At 36.7% G+C, this 22,612-nt stretch overlaps 1 protein-coding gene across 2 annotated transcripts; it reads left to right on the top strand.

Annotated features, from left to right (window-relative positions):
- Positions 1–9,826: 9,826 nt before the first annotated feature.
- On the top strand, positions 9,827–20,885 carry LOC147539083 (glutathione hydrolase 3-like). 2 transcript variants are annotated; one of them, XM_086642015.1, is made up of 7 exons: positions 9,827–10,147; positions 17,186–17,529; positions 18,618–19,136; positions 19,241–19,476; positions 19,567–19,831; positions 20,023–20,160; positions 20,502–20,885. In XM_086642015.1, exons 1-7 carry the CDS (start codon positions 10,033–10,035, stop codon positions 20,778–20,780), a joined length of 1,896 nt encoding a protein of 631 aa, XP_086498141.1. In that variant the 5' UTR covers positions 9,827–10,032; the 3' UTR covers positions 20,781–20,885. The 2 variants fall into 2 exon arrangements, with proteins under 2 accessions (XP_086498141.1, XP_086498142.1); XM_086642016.1 differs by lacking the exon at positions 9,827–10,147 and adding an exon at positions 11,397–12,180.
- Positions 20,886–22,612: the final 1,727 nt, after the last annotated feature.

Genomic DNA, 22,612 nt, shown 5'->3' with positions numbered 1-22,612 from the left:
GTTTCTTAGAACGCCACGACAATGGACTATTACCAAGCATGGTAAAAAAACCAGTTGTAGAACGACGACTAGTGGGACAACTTGCCCAATCAGAGTCGGTAAAACCCGAAAGAGTCAGAGTGCTAGCTGAAGATAGGAGAATCCCGTAGTTGAGAGTACCTTTAAGGTAGCGTAGAACTCGATTAGCAGCATCCATATGAACTGAGCGGGGGTGCTGCATGAACTGACTTAAATAGTTCACTGAAAAAGCAATGTCCGGACGAGTGACAGTAACATAAAGAAGCCGTCCTATGAGACGACGAAAAGAAGTTGGGTCATCCAAAGAGGTGCCGTCAGTAGGTTAAAATTTTAAGCGTTGTTCCATAGGGAATGAACAAGGTTTGGCACCAAGGAGACCAGAATCTCGTATAATATCCAAGGTGTACTTCCGTTGACATAGGAAAATACCCTTGGGAGACCGGGAAACCTCAAGGCCAAGGAAATATTGAAGGCGCCCCAAATTTTTAAGGGAAAAACGTTTCTCGAGACGGAGGCGAAGGAAATGAATTTCCTTAGGGTCATTGCCGGTGATGATGATGTCATCAACATAAACAAGAATGTAAATAGAAGTTGAACCACGAAAATAACAAAAAAGTGAGTGGTCAGAGGAAGATGGAACAAAGCCCTCAGCTTGTAAGCCAGATGAGAATTTGGCGAACCATTGACGAGAGGCTTGTTTCAGACCATAAAGGGATTTGTTCAAGCGACAAACGCGATTATCACCGCTTTTACTGAAACCAGGGGGAATGGTCATATAAACCTCCTCGTCTAAGTCACCCTGTAAGAAAGCGTTATTCACTCTAATTGAAGCAGGGACCATCCCTGAATGGAAGCAAGGGATAATAAGACACGAACTGTGACCATTTTGGCTACAGGGGCAAATGTGTCATGATAGTCAACGCCTTCTATTTGGGTAAAACCTTTTGCAACGAGGCGTGCTTTGTGACGTTCGATAGAACCGTCAGAACGATACTTGATTTTGTAGACCCATTTGCAGCCAATAGGTCTCTTGCCAGAAGGCAAGGGAGTCAGAGTCCAAGTATTATTGGTCTCGAGTGCGGAAATTTCTTTAGACATGGCGTTACGCCAGATAGGGGAAGCGGAAGCGATTTTGAAAGACTTAGGTTCATCCGTCGTGATGACGGAGGTTAGGAAGGCCCGATGAGGGGTGCTGAAGGTCTCAAAAGTGAGATAATCAACTAATGGATAGGGAGTCCGTGAAGGGTGAGATTCAGAACTTGCAAGGATGTAATCAACCAAGTAACTCGGCGGGTGTCGATCCCGAACAGGACGAGAAAGGAGTAGCTCGGGAGGAAGCGAGCCATCAGTCTGCGCGGAAGGAAGTGAGGCGTCAGACTGCTGGTAAGTAGAAGAGTGCATATCAGGATCATCGCCTAGATTATCCACCTGCCTAGAAGGGGTGGGAGAATCAGCTGAAATTGATGTAGGCGAGGGAGGTGTATCTGGGGCTTCACTGCTAGAAGGGGAAGTTGCAGGGGAACCTGCAGGAGAAGGTGGAGAAAGCACGACTGGGTTAGGTGAAGCAGAAGTCAGAGGGGGATATTCAATGTGATCATCCACAATATGAAGATTGAATGGAGTATATGTCTGGGATTCAGAAGAATCAAGGGAGACTGTGGAATAGGGAAATTTATCCTCAAAGAAGCGAACATGTCGTGATTCATAGAGAGTCTTACTCTCGAGATCATAAATTGTGTAGCCCTTTTTACCGACAGGATAGCCTACAAAGATGCCTGGTTTCGCTCGTTGGTCAAATTTGTTTGTAGCATGAACGTTGTGGGCAAAACATAAGCAACCAAACACCCGAAGAAGTTGATAGTCCGGCGGGGCACCATATAAGAGCTCATGAGGAGATTTGTGAGAAAGAAGCGGGGTAGGCATCTTGTTAATAAGATACGTAGCCGTCTTGAGACATTCACCCCAAAAAGAAAGGGGGAGATTAGCTTGAAAACGCAAGGCACGAGCGACATCGAGTAAGTGGCGATGTTTGCGCTCGACCACGCCATTTTGTTCAGGAGTGTAGACACAACTGCGTTGATGAATAATGCCATTTGATTGGAACCAGGATTGAAGGTCCTTTGTAAGAAATTCAATTCCATTATCAGAACGAAAGGTCTGAATAGGGCACGTGGTAGGGAGACCCAAATCAGAAGAAATCGATTTGATAGATTTCCGATATTGTTTAATTGTGAAGTTGAAGAAAAAATCTAAATAAGACTTTGTTTCAGACTTAGATTGCATTAAGAAGGTCCAAGTGTAACGAGAATAATCATCAACTAAAGTGAGAAAATAACGTTTATTTGAAAGTGATAGGACAGGAAAAGGTCCCCAAATATCAGCATGTACTAATTGAAAAGGAAAAGTACTAATATAATTACTTTTATTAAAAGGTAATTTAGATTGTTTTGCCATAGGGCAAACAGTACAATTATCCGAATGAGGAATAGAAATATAATTAAAACGTTTAGAAAGAAAACGTAAACGGCCTAAACTAGGATGTCCAAGGCGACGGTGCCAAACGTCGAGCGACTTATTGAATGCAAGTGCTGGAAAAGTATTACGTAAGTAATAAAGACCCCCATCTTCATCAGCCTGACCAATCAGCCGTTTCGTCGAAAGTGCCTGAAAAACACAACGAGTGGGGTTAAAAGTGACTGAACAATTAAGAGATTTACTTAATTGGCTAACAGAAATCAAGTTAAATTGAAAACTTGGAATGTGGTAGACATTGTCGATGTAGATAGAGTCAGAGAAAACAACTTTACCCACATGTTGAACTAAAAGGGTGCTCCCATCGGGTATTTGAACATAAAGGGAAGGGGGAGCAGTTTGATAAGAAGTAAAAACACTCAATGAGGGACAAACGTGGTTAGAAGCACCACTATCAACAATCCATGAACTAGAAAGTGTTAAATTAATTTTACCTGTCAGGAGAGTAGTTGCAGGAGGTGGAGAAGGTCCATGAATAAGAGACATGATTTTATCATAGTCTTCCCTAGAGATAGTCGGAGCAGGAGAAGAGCCCGAAGTAGACGCGCCAGAAACTGCCAAAGATCGCTTAGTACCTTGAGAACGATCAGCTCGACCATGAAGAATGAAACACCGTTCAACGGGGTGACCAGTTTTCTTACAATGGTCACAAACAACATTTTTGTGGCAACGGTCAATAGTATGTCCGTGTCGTTCACAAGCCTCGCAGTAAGGGCGAGGTTTCTTACCCCGGTTGGAAGTATCTGACTGTTGCGACTGAGAAGCAGTCACCTTAGCAGCGAGAGCCGAATAGTCAAAGGGAGCACCAGCAGTTATGTGGTGTTGTTGCTCTTCTTGCTTAATCAAATTATACACCCTACCAAAAGGGGGTAAAGGGTCTAGAAGTAAAATACTACTTCGAACAGCAGAAAAACGATCATAAAGGCCTTCGAGAAATTCCATGATGCGAATTTTGTTAACATATTCAAGCATACCCTTACCAGCACCACAAACACAGGGGTGTGGAGGCATTACTGTGTCATGTTCATCCTAGAGAGACTTCATTGTGGAAAAGTAAGAGGTAACAATCAAGTTGCCTTGGCGAAGTGAAGCAATGTTCTTACGAATTTGGAACATGTATGGGTTATTCGATTGGGAATAGTGTTCCTTCAAAAATTTCCAAATCAAGAGAGCAGTAGGGCATCGCATACAACTCTTCCAAATTTCAGGGCACACAGAATTCAGAATCCAGTTTCTAACCATAACATCACAACGTGTCCATAAAGTAGCTGCAGTAGGGTCTGTGGGCTTTGGAAGAGACCCATCGATAAAGCCTTCTTTATTCTTAGCAGCTAAGGCCATGGTCATGCCGTGAGCCCATTGGGCATAATCATCTCCAGAAAGTGCTGGTGAGTAAAACACTGAAGTTGGGTTATCAGATGGATGAATAGAGTAAGCCTCAGAATTGACCAAGGTCGAGACGTTTGTTTCCATCGTTGAAGAGTCATCAGAGACGTTAGTGTCTGAGAGAATTGTAGTGTCAGGGTTCATGACTGTACAGATAGTCAGAAAATCAAACAATTAATTTAAAATAATTAATGAGAAATAAGAAAACAATTAATCTACAAACACACACAGGATAAGTCCAAGTGGTGAAATCCGAACAATAAGTAATAAGAACAGGCTAGATGTACCAACAAGTGTGTATTGAAAATTTAATGTTGGGCCAAAGTGTGAATAGATAGGCCCAACAAGAAATCAAATAAATGCACCCAAACAGTAATAGAAAAGGAATAAGCCAACAGTAAGCTAATGAGTTTTTTTTTTGTGTTTAAGTTCTGATTTCTAGGGTTCAGTAATGGGAGAAGATCATCTTTCTAAGTCTCATGTAACAGTCACAAATGAAAAACCTAGTTAGGGATCAACTTCTACAGTGGTTAGAGATGTTTCTCCTAAAAAAAGAAAAACTCAAATCTAGGGTTTATAGTTAATAATGGATTCAATTGATCAAATCTATAGTTAATAAAGATCAGTGGATTTGAGGATAAAAGGGGCGGCAACTATGGGACAGAGAGATGAAGACTACAGAGGGTTTTATTCAACAACCATTACTAATGAGTTTCTGGTCGTCGCAATCTAAATCCGTTGTGTCGTCTCTTTCTCTCTGTCTCTTGATTTCTTTCTGTGTGTTGGTTGGATATTGCACTGGAGTTTCTGGGAGAAAGTTAACAAAAGTTGGTGTTCTTTTGTCGGCAGTGGTGGTCTAGAAACTATAGTGATGGGAAAAAACAGACCTCGAAATAGGTCGTGGGTTTGCTTTCACCAAAGTCATACCTTTAAGGTAGGCATAAGGGTTTTGAACAGGAAAGAAAATCGAATCAGACCAGGGAGGTAAGAGTCGAAATTGAAATTATATAATAGAGAAGACAGCAAAAAAATCGAGGAAGGAAGTTGACCTGATCAACGCAATGAGTCAAGAGATGAAATAAGAACCAATAAGTTGCCGGAGATAATAATATCGTTCAAAAAAAAGGCCTAGGCTCGTAATACCATGTGAAATTAGATGTCCTGCAGTGAATATTGGAACAAGAACACAGAGCAATTGCAGTTGAAAAGGTAATTTGTATTATTCATAAGTTGTATATATAGTATTACATTAGGGTTTTGTATATATTACAAACATAGAAAGAATTTATACAGGAAATCTATTTAGGATTTATTTCCTATTTCTTGATCCGTCGGAGATTTCCTTCTCTTTCTCTTGATACGCCAATAGATTCAAGTAGATTTTGAAGATATCTTCCTCTTCAAACCAGATTTCAAGCAAGTTTCTCTCTCTATCTTCTTCATTTTTCTTTTAACTGCTCTTTCTCTCTCTAGAGACCATATTGTTGTTTTTTCTATAAAAATACAAATTAGTGTTACGTTTTAGTGTTTTATATATACCTTATTAATAATGTAGAACTTGTTGATATTTAGATTTGCCTTGTTAGGGTTGAATTTTTAGTGTTTTATACTTCATTATGAACTGAGTTTATCATTTTTATACTGATTTTGGTGACTTTTTTCTACTAACATAAATAAGTCTACTTTGATCATTAATGTTTTATTTTTCATATAATGAGCTGATTTTGTTGTTTTGTTGGTTGATTTGAAACAATACAATCCTGTTTTTGACTGATTTCTTAGTCTTTTAATGTTGAAAGCATGTTTATAGTTGGTATATAGTTATTAGGGTTTGAATATATCTGTGATTGTTGAATGATTTCATAGTGTTCCATCTAGTATGATTTTAGAATACTTTGGTTGGTCTGAATTTATTCATATTTGTCTCAAATGTTTATATTTATACCTATACCTAATTACTTATACAAAATTAATTATATATTTATATTATACGATTAGTCTCGTGTAAATACGACTATCAACGACTAAGCCCAGTACCGGGTTCGTCGACTAGTCCCCGTTGCCGACTTTTTCACCATAGTACCAAAGATTTATTGTTTCTGACTATCTTACTCTGAATCGACCATTATTGACATGATGATGATTCCAAGAGGAGTCGTTGGAGCGACGACAGATGTAAGGAGAAACAGATAGAGGGGAGATTCATGGTGGTGGATGTGGGTTTGAACAACGGTGAGAAAAAAAACTACACCTACAATTTGTCACCTGTTTTTCCCATGAAGCAGCGAGGGAAGATTAATCCGTTGGATGTGAATTTGAACTAACTTGTCTCTCTAAACTTCTCACTCTCGAGATGGAAATCAACTTTTTGGTCAGACTTCCTTCTAAGATAATCTCAATTGTAAAAACTATCTCTCTCTTGAACTTCCATCACATTTTGTCAAACTTGTTAATCTTACCAAGCTTAACTTTTTAGAGAGAGAAAATCTGGGGAAGAGAAATATAAAGAGATGATAAGAGAGAGAAAATTTTTAGAGGGAAAGAAAGAGAGTTAATTATGTGGTTATTAAAAGAGAGTAACTCTGGAAAAAATAAATAAAAAAATTAACAGTCAATTGACGGTAACAGCAAAAAGGGACCCCATCTGAGTATTTTCGATAAACTATGGGGCTGCGCGAGAAACTGGTCATAAACTAGGGGGCCATTTAGGAAATAACCCTACAATTTTCAACTCCAACCCCTTTTCATCCTACTAAACTCTTCATATATATACACGTTTTTACAAATAATTTCCTTCCGTATGATGTTTACAAGCGCCATATGAAATAAATCTAAAAGATGTATTTGATTTTGATCTTTGGACGTTGTATTCATCCTAATGACAAAAACGAGAGTATTATGTATTACTCAGTGTTCCGTCAGTAAAACGACTACCGACTCCATTAAACTATTTGGGAAAGATGCCTCTGATTTTATTTTTTGTTCACTACTACTCATCCCGCCGAAAGTACACAAACAACAATGTGAAAATGACACATTCATGTTTAAAGGTTACGCATTTTCGTTTATAAACAGGGCATTTACACTCTCTTGAAGAAACTTAGGAGTCTCCATGTTGATGAACTTATTGACCGCGTCATCAAAACAATCTTCACCAACGATACCGGCAAAGGCCCAAAATACCATAGAAAACTGGGTGACTGGGTTACTCGAGAAGTGATCATCCTACATGATTTCAGACAAAAAAACACTAGTTATTTACTACTCAGAGGTTGTAGATAACAAGCCGACATAACCAATCAGTGAGAAACTAACCAATAGGTTCGACAACATATCAGTGTGTAGCTTACCAATATCTTCTCTTAGCCATCAGATGCTTCGGGCTGATATGTTTATGTAGTTGTCGGATTGGTACACCTGTTAGGTTCCCTTCATGATTTTTTTTTTTGCTTCACAACTAAAGCACCACATTCACACTTCCATTAAGAAAAACTTTAAAAAGGATATTATGGAATGTACTTGTACCTTTAAGTGGGTGATTCTTTTGCATTCATAATTTTGTAAGATCAAAATAAGAATATGATGAATTTTTTTTCGTTTTTTGGGATTTTCACCATTGAACTGCACACCAATGCAAAGCTTCAATAACCAGAAGACCATATTGTAAAAAGATAATAGTGTGATTTCGATTACTGCCAAAGAAGCTTGAAGTTGTAGGGTATAATGGTTGATGGAGGCAGGGACGGATCTACATGCAGGCCAAAGGGGGCCATGGCCCCCCTTGACTTGCCGTAAATTGTTTTAGAAATGCTGATTGCTCTATGGCTTTTCGTATAAATAAAGTTCGAGTCATACTAATAACATATATGTAGCGTGGGTGAGATGGTAGAGGTCTGAGTATCAGACGTAAGACACCCGGGTTCGAGCACTGGTAGACTCAGATTTTTCACTTTTTTTTTGTTCGGCCCCCCTTGACTACTACTCCTAGTTCCGTCCCTGGATGGAGGAGTTAATGGAAGGATTCCAAGGTTTGGAAGTGGTGGAGGATTTTGGGATTTTTTTTATCACTTCCGAAGAAGAGACAAACAGTCGGTCAACAAAGATCAGTTTAAAAGGTCAAAACCAGAATACAATAAATAAACCCCCTTGACAAGAAGGAGGGAAGAAATTTTGTAAGTACTTATAAAAAAAGATGTTGCGCGACATCCCAGACTTAACTCGAGCAAGGATGTCAAAAGGCCTCGAGACAACACAACTTGGTGTGCTTTCATAAAGTAAATGGTCATAAAATCAAAGACTGTAGGTAATTGAAATACATCATTAAATGTCTAATACTATGTCTGAGACGGGAAACTTGATAAATTCACCAGAAGAAGAGCTAGACACGAGTCTAAAGAATACTACAATAGAGCTCATGCAAGCAAAGGTGGGGTTGGATCGAGATACGGAAACCCATCATACCTTGACTCGAACATCCCATAACTCAGAGAGTCGCACCTCGAGATCAGATAAAGGTAACGCAGAACAAACCTTTCGACTGGTCGAAATGGAGTTAGTGAGGTTGGAATAAAAAGAAGTGGAAGATAAAGAAATATAAGCATATCAAGAGATGACTATCAAGATGTATGGTCCTGGACCACCAATAATGATTTTTCGTTAGAGTTTGGCAACTTGATCGGTCTACTTGCTTTTATTGTGTCAATTTTAATCACTACTGTTAGAATCATGGTTTTTATTTATAGCGACAATTATGTGTCTCGTGATCAAGGATGTTTGAGAATTTTAGTTATATGATATTTTACAATACTTCCATGTTTGGGATTTCTTTAGACATATCTATCTTTTACAACCCTAGTTTGTAATATTAATTTTTAGATAGAACAAATATGGTTCATTTACAATATGGAAAATGATTATGAGTGAAAATATTTACATAATAGGCAACAAAATCTATGAGTTTCAATTAGCAAAAAGTTGTCATAATATTATGTCTATCCCAGGGTAACTCAAGTTTGGAATATTATCTCTAGTTATCAATTAGGTCATGTTGTATTTTGTTTTGCCCCAAATTACCCCCATACCAGAATCTTTCTTTCTTTTTCAGTTATTCTCTCTCAAAACTCAAGCAATCAATCTTCTTCTTCACTAACTCATCATCTTGCTCTCCTCTTCTTTGTAACTGAATCATCATATTTGATTACCACCATCACCAATCCATTGGAAGGGAGGTGTGAACTATTTTCGCTACGAAACGAATTCCTAAAACCATATTTAAAGAAACGAATCCTAAACCAGCTCCAAGCTATGGAAACCAAATGTTATGGAAGATGAAGTCTAGGTTTTCATTGTTGCATGTTGTGTTGTTACGAATCCAAGGACGAAGATACCGGTTAAAGTATTTGGCGAAATAGAAAGAAGAAGTTTTGCAAACTAAGTTTGCTTGATTTGGCAAACCAAGTTTGCATTCTGTAAATCGAGTTTGCAACATCTGCAAGATCTCTAAACCGAGTTTGCATTTAAATCAAGTCTATTATTCGCATAATGCAATTGAGTTTACAAAAATTGCAAACCCAGTTTGCAAAAAAATAAAAATAACTTTTTTTTCTTAAATTTTTTCTGAAAAATGCATTGAAAGTGGATCTTGTTAGAAAGAGAATAAAATTATTTCTAAATACATAAATTTCATCAAGATCTGACATCTAATGAAAAAACTATATGTATCTAAAGTTTTAAAAGTAAGTAAAAATGAAGTAGTTTGCCAAAATGTTACTGTAGCCTTTATGAATATTTTGACCAGAATAATAATTATGAAATAATTTTTCATTTTTTTACCTATTTTGAATATTATTTTGACTCAAATACCTGATACCCATTTATAATACCTCCAAATGGCATATATCCATTCCTATTACATGAGATACATGCATTATGATTTTCACGAAATGTAAGGGTATTTAAGTCATCGGTTTCACTCTTTTCATTTGCCCCACTATGATTCTACATATATTAGTACTCAACATTTAACATCCTTCAATATAGTCCAAAATCTCTCCCTTTCATTCCTTCTCTTGTTAAAAGTGCATCTTATAAATTATAATGAGTCAAGAAAGCTTTGAAACTCCATTGTTAGGACCTTTGAAGAAATCAGATCATGATAAGATTAGTTTATGCAAAGTTCTGGGGATTTGCATTGCTCTCCTCACAATTATCAGTGAGTTCTTCTCTACCTGATTTTATCTCCATACTTGGTTCTTTCTTCCTCTCTAAACTTCATTTGTAATTTTTCATTTAAAGTGTTTTAGTTTGTACTCTGTTTCATAGTTCAAGAAATTATTTCCCTTCTATCATTTTAGTAATTGTGATAAATTATTTATTAATTCATTTCAAAATTAAATACCAAATCATTAACATGGATCACTTCAAATATTTTGTTCTCTCTATAAACATTTCTCGAAAGATTTGATTTATTTCCTAACTATCAATAGTAAATTAAGCAGAAGATGTGTTAGTATTTGTTAAAAGACATGTCAATATTTTTTGGTCTAGGTTCTTTATCAAGTTTAGGTGAAATCTCTCCAAACTATACAAAATCAAATGATATGGGCGAACTTTACCGGAGTTTTTTTTTTTTATGAAAGAACTTTACCGGAGTTGAAACTCACAAAAGATATTAGATTTTATTTTAAGAAAAAAGTTGTTGTCTAGGAATTGTTTGACCAATTTTAATATTCTTCAAAAAAAAAAGAGGGGAAATAAGAAGGATGGCCTGTTTTTACCTAAAAAAAAATGCTATTTGTATGTTACTGTGTCTTTGGACCCTATATATAAATTTGGTTATATATGCTCTAGTAAATTTGTAATTCCTAAAATTGTAATAAGAACCCCAAAAAATCACCTTAATAACTTTCCTAAGAAATTTCTTGTATAAATAGTCGGAATTTAATATGCATTAAATTGTTTGTTTTAGTGTGCATGCTTATATATAATTCCTAAAGTGGTTATAAAGTGTGAGACTGTGAGTTTACAAACTGCATTTATTTGAAAAATGGATTCATCATGAGATTGAACTATATCAATATATAGTAAGAAATGGCTCTAAGAAATTCTTTCTGTAAATGGGGTGAGTTTTATGAATTTGGTCAATAGATTTAATATGGTTTGGTTATATTTCCATACTTAAAGAGGTGGAACTTCTACAAATTGCATTTACTTGAAATATGAATTCATCATGAGATTGAAATATATCAATATATAGTAAAAAATTCATTCTAAGATTTCTTTTTATAAATGGGGTGATTTTATGAAATTGGTCAATAGATTTAATATGGTTTGATTTTTCTGCCATACGCAATTGTTAAGAGGTGGAACTTCTACAAATTGCATTTATTCGAAATGTTACTTGTGTCGAATGTACGCTTATGAAGCCTATATTCAACAATGAGTCAGAAAGTGACGATGTTGAAAAGTAGTTATCTCGGTTATCTTCCTGATAATCGAGATCTACGGTCAGATGATGAATTTTGCCTAAGAGCTTGATCAGATTCAGGTGGGACAAAGCCTCCAAAAAGTAAAGAAGACACTCTGATACTCAAGTCAATGAAGTATTTTCTGTAGTTTAAAGAAAGAATTCAAAATCTAAGTATAGAGAGTGATCTTCCCCTTTCAGGACAAATATGATATGCTTATATAGGTTCGGATGAGCTGCGGATGTGCATGGGTAAGATGATGTGGTTGTAAGATATTTGTATTGATGATAAACACATCTGAATGGTCGTTAGGAGGATAATTACTGATGAGTGTGTATCTTTTTACACTAACAGATTCTCTGACACATAAAAATTTGTGTATGAAAAGTGGGAACTTGGCTCCGTTTGGCCTTCCATGTCATAGGTATGTACTCAAGTGAATCTGAGCAGAGAGACTGAGCTCACTCTAGCAGATCTGTCTTCTTCATGTCCTTGGTCAATTCAAGGCTCAGGTTGTGAAATCTTCGCTCGAATCCACCTTCACTTTTGCCTCGAAGCAGCACGGGGATCAAGCTGCCGAGCTGCATTCTAAAAACTTCCTTTCTCTGCTCCAAGACTGAATCAGAGCCCTTACCAGAACTAGTTTGAATTCACCTATTTACTTGCCTCTGGACCAACGCAGGGCTCAGGCTGCCTTGGAGACTCATGTCAATCTCCCATATCAGGTGTTAGGTGGCAAGACTTTTTCGGATCCACCTCCCTGATGGCTTCAACAGAGGTCTGTATATTCTATTCTTAGTCAGACTTGATGACTTATTGATTTTGTTAAAGTTGACTAATATTTGGCTCAACATGGGCCATCCCACTCTTTAGTTGAAAGGAGAGAGACCAAAAAGTAGTATAATTCGTTGTTTTCTACATCTCAGAGTTAGTTGTGTAGTTTTATGACAATAAATTTTTAGAGTTGGAATGTACACCTGAGCTAGAGAAATAGATCGCCCTCTGCTTTGTTGTTATTCATTTCTATGATTTTTTAAGGATTGGTCATAAGTCGGTAGTGCTGAAACTCGAAGTTTTAATATCTAGGTTGATGTCAGATGATCTTCTTGGAGGCACTTTTTGCCTCCGCTATGTCTTTTCTTGTTACTGGAATAATTCTCAATTCGAAGCTAGGTGGGGTTTTTCCACCAAACCTTACTGGGGTTTGAGGGTTGAGCTTCGTGGATGAGCTCCGAGCTCTTTCGTCAGTTTCGTATCTTCATACTTGATTTTGATTTTCAATTAGTCAAAGATTTAATATCCGTTGTTGTCGTGTGGGAATCACATTATTCTCGATGTAAATTTTTAAGGCGGCTTCGGGGAATAAGGAAAAATCTCTGGGGGATAAATTCTCTAGGGAATCTATGTTTTTTTTGTAAAATCACTGGGGAATATTTTTCTGTGGGGAATATAGAAAAAATTTACAATTTGCAAAATTGAACTTTAAGTCATTTCCCCCCTCTTTCTTCTTCCTCTCGTCTTTCTTCTTTTTTAGAGAATAACTCATTCATCCCATCACCTCCATAACTTCAACTCAAACTTTTTGTTCTTCCTCTTCTATCACTTTTCTTACTTAACTTTCCCAAATCTCCATATCCCACTACTTTTATTTCTCTAAAATCATAAATAAGGTTAGAGAGATAAAGAGGGAAAAAATATTCTAAACCCTAGAAATCATCAAACAAAACCTCTTGAAGTTCTTAATACATCTCCCATGAGAATTCTAAAGCAAGTTTCTTATCCGTTAATTCTTCCCGGGTGAGGTAATACCTTCTAAACCCTAGAAATAAGTTAATATGAGCCCTAAGACATATTTTTCATCACTCCTAAACATTTTAGGTTTGTCCTCCATATTTTTTTAGGGTTTAATGATTAGAAGAAAACAAAGCCTTCGAAAAGAAGATGAAGAAAAGAAGAAACACTTGAAAAGAATTTAGGGTTTAGATCCTTAGAAAAATTTTGTTTAAGTTTATAAAAGTTTCTTCTAAATTCTTTTATGAAATCTTCGAAAAGTTTAATTTTTTTTAAATTACAAAATTGGAAGCCCTATCACAACAAATAGAAATAAAAAGTCAATATCGGTTGACCAATTTTGTAGAAAATTTTTATTCCCCAGAGATTTTTCTTTATTCACCAAAGCCGCGATCATTTTTAATGATGTCGCTATTTCTACTTATTTGTTAGTCCCATCTCTCAACCTATAAATAGACCCCCTTTGTCCTGCGGTTTTCCCATGGGTTGTCCCTCCGTCTCAAATTAAGAGGCCCAGACCAAAATTCCTATAAAATTTTCACATATAATTTTTTTCCAGTTATACCCTCTTTTAATGTTCAAATTAGTGGGATTCTTCTTTTAGGCTAAAAATCCAATGAGATTTATTTACCGAAAATAAGTAGAAGAAAATCAGATTTTATCTAGTGCTCAGGTTATTTTCGGTAACAATCCAAATTATTCATCTCTTTGATGGTATTTTTACTTCCAAATTGGATGATATTTTTTCTTCCTAATTGGATTGTTATCTAGAATAAATGTTTGACTATAAATGTGTAAGGGAAGTTTTATAAGGCCTCCCCAATTTTGTTAAAAGGCCTCCCCATGAACCATTTTACTTGCTAAATTATCACTAAGGGGAGGCCTTTTAACAAAAATGAGGGGGCCCTATAAAATCTCCCAATGTGTAATATAGAGATAATGGGTAATGTTGGAAATTTTATGGATTTTATATGATAAAAGAGGAAGTGGGCCTTTTATTTTGAGACAACCAAAAGAGAAAGTGGGTCTCTTTATTTGAGACGGACGGAGTATAATAGATCTTTAATAAATAAAATTTGTCATTTCTACATACCTTGTGTTTGGTTTGCTTGAGTTTAATTTGACATTGTGTTATGTTGAATGTGAGTTAATCAGAGGGTCTAGCTGAGCCGCCAACGGTGACTCCATTATAAGTTTTTACGGACCTGAGGCCTTTGTGTGACCCTTTTGCTATATTGGAGCTTTGATTCATCGACCCCATCTAGTGACACCTCTTAGCTCTGCTTATTAAACTTGACTGATGTTTGTACGATACTGATTTTTAAACATTATATTTTCCCTCGTAAATTTACTTTGGAATTCCTTGACGCATATTAATTGGCCACGTTCCCCAAGGCTGGAATTTACGACGTGTCGTTTATTTCTTCGAGCATTCATAAGCCCTCGAGTAGAGATCGTGTTTCTTACTTTCTCCATCATGGCTTCATTTTCTTTTACACTGAGCATTCTACCGTCCTTGAGTTTTAATCTTACTGCGACTGTATTCAGTCTGTAGGTGAATTATAACCTCTTTATCCGTCGGTTAAGAACTTTAATCCCGAGGATGTCGCGTGGCATCTACCGCCTTCAAAGTCGTGTTGACCCTTACTACATGGACATGGTGAGGCGGGTTGGGCCAGACCTGCTTTTTTTTAACGCCTTCCGATTATCGAGAAGTTTCTTCGGTATCGAGGAGTACCTAGTGAAGCGTCTAGTGGAGTCGGGGTCTCTTCGTCATGTTATTTTCTTGCTAAACCCTTCAATCACGGTGGTGCCAATTTGGTGATGTCAAAATTTGCCCTCCGAGTACCATTCAAGATGTTGAGACTGCTACGTCTAATCCTGCTTTGCTCCTCTTGACCTGGGGACGAAACCCGTAAGGAACTCGATAACTTCTCCAATGCTCAAGATAGTCAGATTGTCGTTGCAGTTAAACAATTGAGTATTGAGTGATATCGAGTTTAGGAATTATGACTTACTCGTCAGTTGTCCAATTTAGGTCGAAGCTTTACCTTTTATAAGTTTGTTTGACTGACTGCATCGAACGACTGAGGTGAGGCGGTTGAGATCCATCATGTTAGATTAAAACTATATTTTCGTATTTGTGAGATATTAGAATTCCTCTTTGGGATTATCCCGTATACTTGATATAGGCAATTCAAGGATACTCGGTATTTGGGATATATCGTGTTTCTGATCTTATGAATTTTGTAGGGGAAGTTTCCTCCTTGCAGGATTGTATCCCAAGTTTAATAAATACTTAAGATCCTCACCGTCTGGGACCTTAGATAAGATTCAGGATGAAGTCGCTAAAACATTAAGCGCGCTTTTACCCCGCTCCCCCCATATATTCAAGATTGAGGTATCGACACGACTTACGAACCTCCTTGTCTTCTCTTAAATCCTAGGGTAGACCAGGTTGTATTTGAGCCAAAGCAGGACTGAGGTGCTTAAGACAATCGTATCGACCCCAATTCTGGGTTTAAGTGGCAGACCTCTTTTGGATCCAACCTCCTTGTTGACTTGACATGAGCTGACCCGTTGGACTTTTGGTATTTTCTTCACTTATTTACCGTAGCCAACTGATGCCCATTTTTTAGATCATCACTTCCATCTTTTCCTTAACTGTTATTGCCTTTTTTTTCCTCCTTTTGTCATCAGGTTCAATAAATGATTGATCTTACTGAATTTTGTATCTGCAATTTTTTATTTTGTCATGCCTTCTCCAAGACTTACATTTTCGGTTTGCCTGGCTATGGCCTAACTGTCTCATCGTAAGACTTATAGGGTTACCTGCTCGGTTGTACGAGGCTCATAGAAAGAAATCTTGCAAAGTTGCTAACTTAGTAGAGCTTAATTTAATTTTTTTTTGCAATTCATATCTACTTATTCAAAATTCTCATCTTAGGTAAATGATTAATTTTTACGAGGGAAACTTTTGGGTAGAAGTAACTTAAAGATACCTTTCTGGTCTTTGAAAGCCTTTCTTACATGTACAGTATTCCAAAGTTGAGACATTCTTTTTTCCCAATGTACTCCAAAATGAATGTTCTAAGGAACATCACTTTTATGATTTTATACAGGCGCTACCGTTTAGGGAAGAGCTTAGTTGCTCACAACTTTTTCACGAATCTAGAGTTTCTCCAAACAACATCTCCTAGCTTCAGTTTTTGTTCATTTATGTGGGACTTGTGTTGTTTAACCACTGTGTTTTTGGTACACGAAGTTTTATATTTTTGCCTGAGCTCGTGCCTATTCTTTGAAGTCTAAGTGTTCTTTGATGACTTCTTCATTTTTCTTAGGGTCAAAGTATTTGACCCGAAAGCTAGGTTTACCTATTTCTACTGGCAAGACAGATTCCATGCCGCATACCATTTTGTATGGAGTCTTTCCTGTTGCTCTTCTGGGGGTAGTTTGATATGACCATTTTGTAAGGTACAAACTTCAATTAAAACAGGTAAAAAAATCTATTTTTTTTTTAATATTTGTTTTTGCCACATACAAATACACCAATGTGTTGACTGTTTAGTAAATGTGTAGATATGTGTAGGAATAGGTTTGTTTTTGTTCGCAACGCAAATCAAAATGCGTTAAGTTCAAAAGTAAAATGTATAGGGTTATTTACATTTTGCTTAATGTAATAAGGCAACAAAGTCATTCGAAAATGATTTTTTTGGAGAATCCCAAAAAATGATATATGCAAAAATGATTTATTTGGTACATTTCAAAATTTGTATTTTTTGGACTTTTGGCATATTTTGTGTTAATCGTGGACTTGTTGTGCTATTAGGTTTCATATTTTGGACCTTCCACCAATACTTTCTAATTTGTAATCACCAAATCAATGTGTTCAATGAGTTACGAGCATGTATAGTAATCTCAAAATTTACTTGTTTTTTTCACTCAAACTAGTCCTAGACTGACTAGCTTATATTGGTGGTGCCTAAATTTAGTTGTAGGCTTGGTAGTTGATGATTCAGTTACATTGAGATTCAATGACGAAAAACTAAATGAGTTTGCCAAGCCCAAGAGCAAAGCCGAAAACAAGGCAGTCGTGGAGTCCGAGCACGGGGTTGTTGCCGCAGACGATGGTCGTTGCTCTGAAATAGGTGCAGCAACACTGAGAGAAGGCGGTCATGCTGTCGATGCAGCAGTCGCGACGGCTTTGTGTTTGGGTGTGGTGAATCCAATGTCAAGTGGAATTGGAGGTGGTGGTTTCATGGTTGTTCATTCTTCATTAACATCAGAAACCCTAGCTTTTGATTCAAGGGAGACTGCACCTTCAGCTGCATCTCAGGTTCATAACTTTGCTCCCTCTCTAACACTACAAACAGGGGACTGTTCTTGATTCCTATCACCAACGGTTTCTTAGAGTACCGTCGGTGATATGAGCATTACCAATGGTTTATATGAGAAGCACTAGTATTTTCCTTTTCTGGCTACCGTTTCCTCATAACCGAAGGTTAACCAATTAAGACTCTGAGCAATTACGTTAAGGTTAGTTTTGGTTTGGCTCGGTACATTTCGATTGATCAGTCCAACCAATCCAAAATATTGACTATTTAAAAAAATTGAAATGCTTCTTAAAATTAGTACCATGCACACAATAATTTTACCATATTTCACTCTTATCTCAAAAGATGTTATCATTCAAAGAATAATAGATCATAAAACTCGAGAAAACTTAATTTTATTGCGAAACTGAGAATCTTCCATTACGTAAAAAAATATATAATAAACTAGTAAAAAGAACATCTTATACCAATCGATAACCTATAATCGGTCGGTTCGGTGGGAGCGTTTTCAAATGCTCAAGCTGAAGTCAAACTAAATTGTTGAAGTTCGATTTGGTTTGGCAACAATAGCATTCCATTTTGGTTGGTTCGGTTTGATTTGACCCATTTTTGCTCTCGCCCCTACATAAAACATTAAGAAAATAAACATTTAGATATGGAGTACAAAATAACGAACAAAAAATAACTAATTCAAGTATAAAAAATAACAAGTTGCAATCAATTACAATTTTAATATAAGAAAACAACTTTTTCGTGAAATCTTTGTCTTTGCGTTTTTGAAGCAAAATATTAATTAAATTTCGCAGTCCATCTTCTCCAAAAAATCATCTTTTTCCTTGAACAGAACTAATCCGTTGAGTCTATCCTGCAAGTTGCCACATGACAAAAACGATTCACAGTGGTATTTTGCACGTCTGCAGTCCAGTCTCTGTCTTTGTTTGTCGGTTAATTTTCTCAGCATCTTTCTTTGAAAAATAAATAGCTAAAGGAGTCATGGACTCGTGGTTTTCCCAAGATTAACAAGGAGTAAGCCGATCAACATTTCTTTTCTTTTTATTTTTCGATTCTTTAATATGTTGATAAATAACAGGACATGTATGCAAAAAACCCTCTAGCCAAGTCTCGTGGTGCACTATCACTGGGTGTCCCAGGTGAGTTAGCAGGGCTTCACAAAGCATGGTTGAAATATGGCAGACTAACATGGAGCAAGCTATTTGAACCAGCTATCCGACTTGCTAAAGATGGGTTTCTCGTAGCCCCTTATCTAGCACGCGCCATTAATGTGTCTAAGAAAGTAATTTTGAGCGACCCAGGGTTAAGTAAAGTTTTTGCACCAAACGGAAAATTGTTGCAGAAGGGTGATACTTGTTATAATACCGAGCTAGCTCAGACTTTAATCGTTATATCACAAGAAGGCGTGCAAGCATTTTATAACGGGACAATTGGAGAAAAACTTGCTAATGATGTGAAAAAATCTGGAGGAATTTTAACAATGGAGGACATGAGAAATTACAAAGTTGAAGTGACAAATGCAATGGCTGTTGATGTCATGGGATACAGTATTTTAGGAATGCCTCCACCTTCAAGTGGTACCCTTGGGTTATCTCTTGTAAGCAATTTTCGTTCTCATCGCCTCTTATTCCTCTACTTTCTTAGGTTCTAAAATACTAAATATTTTTCGTTGTTTTTTATAAAAAAATATGTTGATCTCAGGTACTAAACATATTAAATAGTTACGGATCGTTGGATTCTGCAAAAGGTCCATTGGGTCTTCATCGACTAATCGAAGCTTTGAAGCATATGTTGGCAATTCGAATGAATCTCGGTGATCCGGAGTTTGTAAATATAACAAATTATGAGTCTAATATGCTTTCACCATCATTTGCTTATCAACTTCAACAAAAAATATTCGACAACACTACCTTCCCCTCAGATTACTATATGAACAAGTAAGAATGAACTATTTTACTAGTATAGAAAAACATGACGTGACGACTGATGTGTATTTTTTTGATGTGGTTTTATGAATTGGTGTTTAGATGGAGTCAGTTAAAAGACCATGGAACAAGTCATTTTTGCATTGTGGACGAAGAAAGAAATGCTGTCTCAATGACAACGACGGTAAATTACTACTTTGGAAGTGGTGTGCTTTCACCATCCACCGGTATTATTCTCAACAATGAGATGGATGATTTCTCGACACCGACAGAGAAATCTGAAGACAAACTTCCACCAGCTCCATCAAATTTTATCAAGCCAAACAAGAGACCTTTATCCTCAATGACCCCAATTATCATTTTGAAGGTAAAAACATAAAGGATTTCCATGGTGATTTTATTTTACTAATTGTGTATATTAGTCTTACCCAACTTGACAATGTTAGTTATGGCAATTTCCTTATAAATTTACACTTGGGGTACACCTTTTTTTACCTTCTTAAAGAACTACCTCCTTGAAATTTTTTTCAAATTCCATTTTATTATTCGTGTATGTAGGAGGATCAATTAGCAGGAGTCATCGGTGGTAGTGGAGGGATATATATCGTTCCGGCGGTGGTTCAAGTTTTTCTTAACCATTTTATCAGCGGAATGGAGCCTCTTTCTGCTGTTAAACACCCTAGGATCTACCATGAGGTTTATTTCTTTTACATTTTTAACACGTTCTACTATATAATATATGGCGAGAAAATCATACGTAATTAAAATCTTTACGACAAATCCAATGATCCAAACCTCAAAAGCAACCTACCGATATTATTCTTGTGGTCTCCATTGAGGCCTAACCCCCAAGGGCGCAAGCGTTTTGTGCACGGAGAAAGTTCTACAAGCCCATCTGAAAGACACTAATTGACACTAACGAGTAACGATAAGCTTGATCTGGCTCAAACTTCCTATCAATGTTTTGGAAATTATGTCTTTCAATATAATATTCATAACTCTTGTTATAAAAATTAACTTGATCTTTATGTATGCAGCTAATACCTAATGTGGTAATGTATGAGAACTGGACAGTGGTAGATGGAGAACACATAGAGATATCAGAGAAAAATAAAAAGTTCTTGAAAGAGAGAGGACATGAATTATTGGGTAAACCACTTGGAGCTATCTGCCAATTTATTGTTCAAACCCTTCAAAATCCAACTGCCAAGAAGATGAAGGGAAGGAAAACCAACAATGGAGATCTTCAAATGTCTCATGGAATACTAACTGGTGTAAGTGATCCAAGGAAAGATGGAAGACCTGCAGCTGTATGATTATATAGAAGTTGTAGTAATTAATATGGATGATAATAATTAATTTGAAAAATAAATACTCATTTTGATTAGCATTTCATAAGCTTAAAGTTTACATTATATTAAGGAGTGCTCTTTGGAGTTAAGGAAGAAGAAGGCACTTTTAGACTGAGGGTTAAATCATTGCCACCTAGACTCAGAGCATCTCCCATGCAAAACTCAAAAAAATCTCTATTCGCCCTATTTGTCGAGTACCAAGACTCTCACTCCTATGTGATCAAAATAGAATCCTCAATTCTTGTATGTCTCCAGTGCAAACCTCTAAACTTTTTTATTTTACTTTTATGACATGGTTGTTTCTGTAAAAAAATAATTAGTTATTTAGGAAACATACGAAGACTTGATTTCTATTGGTTGTAATTTAAATCTTTGAGATCTTCGTTGAGTTTTGCATTGGACATGATTTTTAAGAACTCGAAAAATTCTACGTAGCACTCCGAATTTCTAAGATTGAGTTTTGCATTGGAGATGCTCTCATATGGAATATGATTTCCCAATAGCTCCCAAGGTTCACAGACCTAGCTAATGTAGCGCCCCATGTCTAAAAATGGGCAAGTGTGTCCTGGCAATTCACAGACAAGACTAAAGTACGACATAGTCTCTTTTATAAATCGAACCGGTCAACCTGCGTAACCACTCATATAAGGCATACATTCTACAACACATTCCTTTTGAACACAAGGGTAGCTAAAACACATAAACCAACTAATAAACCCCATTTCAAACTTGATCCACCAAAACCTTGGTAACTCATCCTGCTCAAGTTCATCTCTATGTCTGACTTACGTGGTACGTATATATACATGTGGTTTGGTCTTTCGAGTAAACATATAACTTCAAAACTAACTAAGAAAAAACAATTAACAATATACATAAGATGGGCACAAAGCCACAACCTTCACAATCCAAGATCTCACGTTGATCCTAGAACTGTAGTCAAACGAGTAACTACGTACCTGCACACAAATAAATGGTAGGGGTCAACTGAAGGAAATGCCATTTGATCACGACGAAAATACGATAAAATGGTTGGAATGATTGATTGATGAAGACACTTTAGGGGTCATAGTGTTTAACTGGAAATCAACTACAATACGTGACTCAAATCCTTGATTTGTGTTAAATGGCGACTAGATCCCACACCACACTTAGAGCAGCATGATTTGATTAATAGACGCGACTAGCAAGGCGAAGGCGCGAGTCTCGGCCAAAGTGGTCAAAAGCTCGAGTCTCAACCAAAGCAAGTAGGCTAATATATTCATTTTTAATGGAGAGCTATCAAGTCCTACTCTTGGAAGACAGTGAGCCCAACAACGAGAAGGAAGACTACAAAACAAACCAGCTTTAGTTATGGACGTAAATCGTAGTTGATATGCTAAACTCCGTAGCAATTTAGTTTTTGCTACGACTCGGACCCATGGCTGAAGGCGCCGTAGCAATGATTTTTTATACGACCCGTTTGCTACAATATTATTCCATAACGAAAACATCTAATCTTTCCTTGTTGCCCTTCTCATAAATGTATTGTATTATTTGAAACAATGTTATCGTTGGGTGTGCAGTAGTTACAACGTCACCCATATTAATATATCTACATCATCACAAATTAAGGAACAACAAAAAGAGATAAAATATCTCCCAAGCAGCAAGACAACTACACAATCCCATCAAGAAGGAAAGAGCATAGTGGCATATCAAGATAAGTAGCAACCAGTTCAACAAAAAAAAAAGTAGCAACCATAATAACCAAAATATGAATATATATTTATTTATATTATGGATATCCAAATATT

This window comes from Eschscholzia californica, unplaced genomic scaffold, assembly GCF_041429995.1.
Source record: "Eschscholzia californica isolate CP2 unplaced genomic scaffold, dmEscCali1.0.p SCAF_5, whole genome shotgun sequence".
NCBI lineage: Eukaryota > Viridiplantae > Streptophyta > Magnoliopsida > Ranunculales > Papaveraceae > Eschscholzia > Eschscholzia californica.
Note: the sequence above shows the minus strand (reverse complement) of the source record. Positions and strands in the feature narration are given on the sequence as shown.

Bases quoted from the DNA above. Each gene is read 5' to 3' on its own strand.
- LOC147539083 (XM_086642015.1), top strand. From the start codon at position 10,033: ATGAGTCAAGAAAGCTTTGAAACTCCATTGTTAGGACCTTTGAAGAAA. The intron at 17,530-18,617 runs GTTCATAACTTT...GATAAATAACAG, and splicing joins CACCTTCAGCTGCATCTCAG to GACATGTATGCAAAAAACCC. The intron at 19,137-19,240 runs GTAAGCAATTTT...TGTTGATCTCAG, and splicing joins GTACCCTTGGGTTATCTCTT to GTACTAAACATATTAAATAG.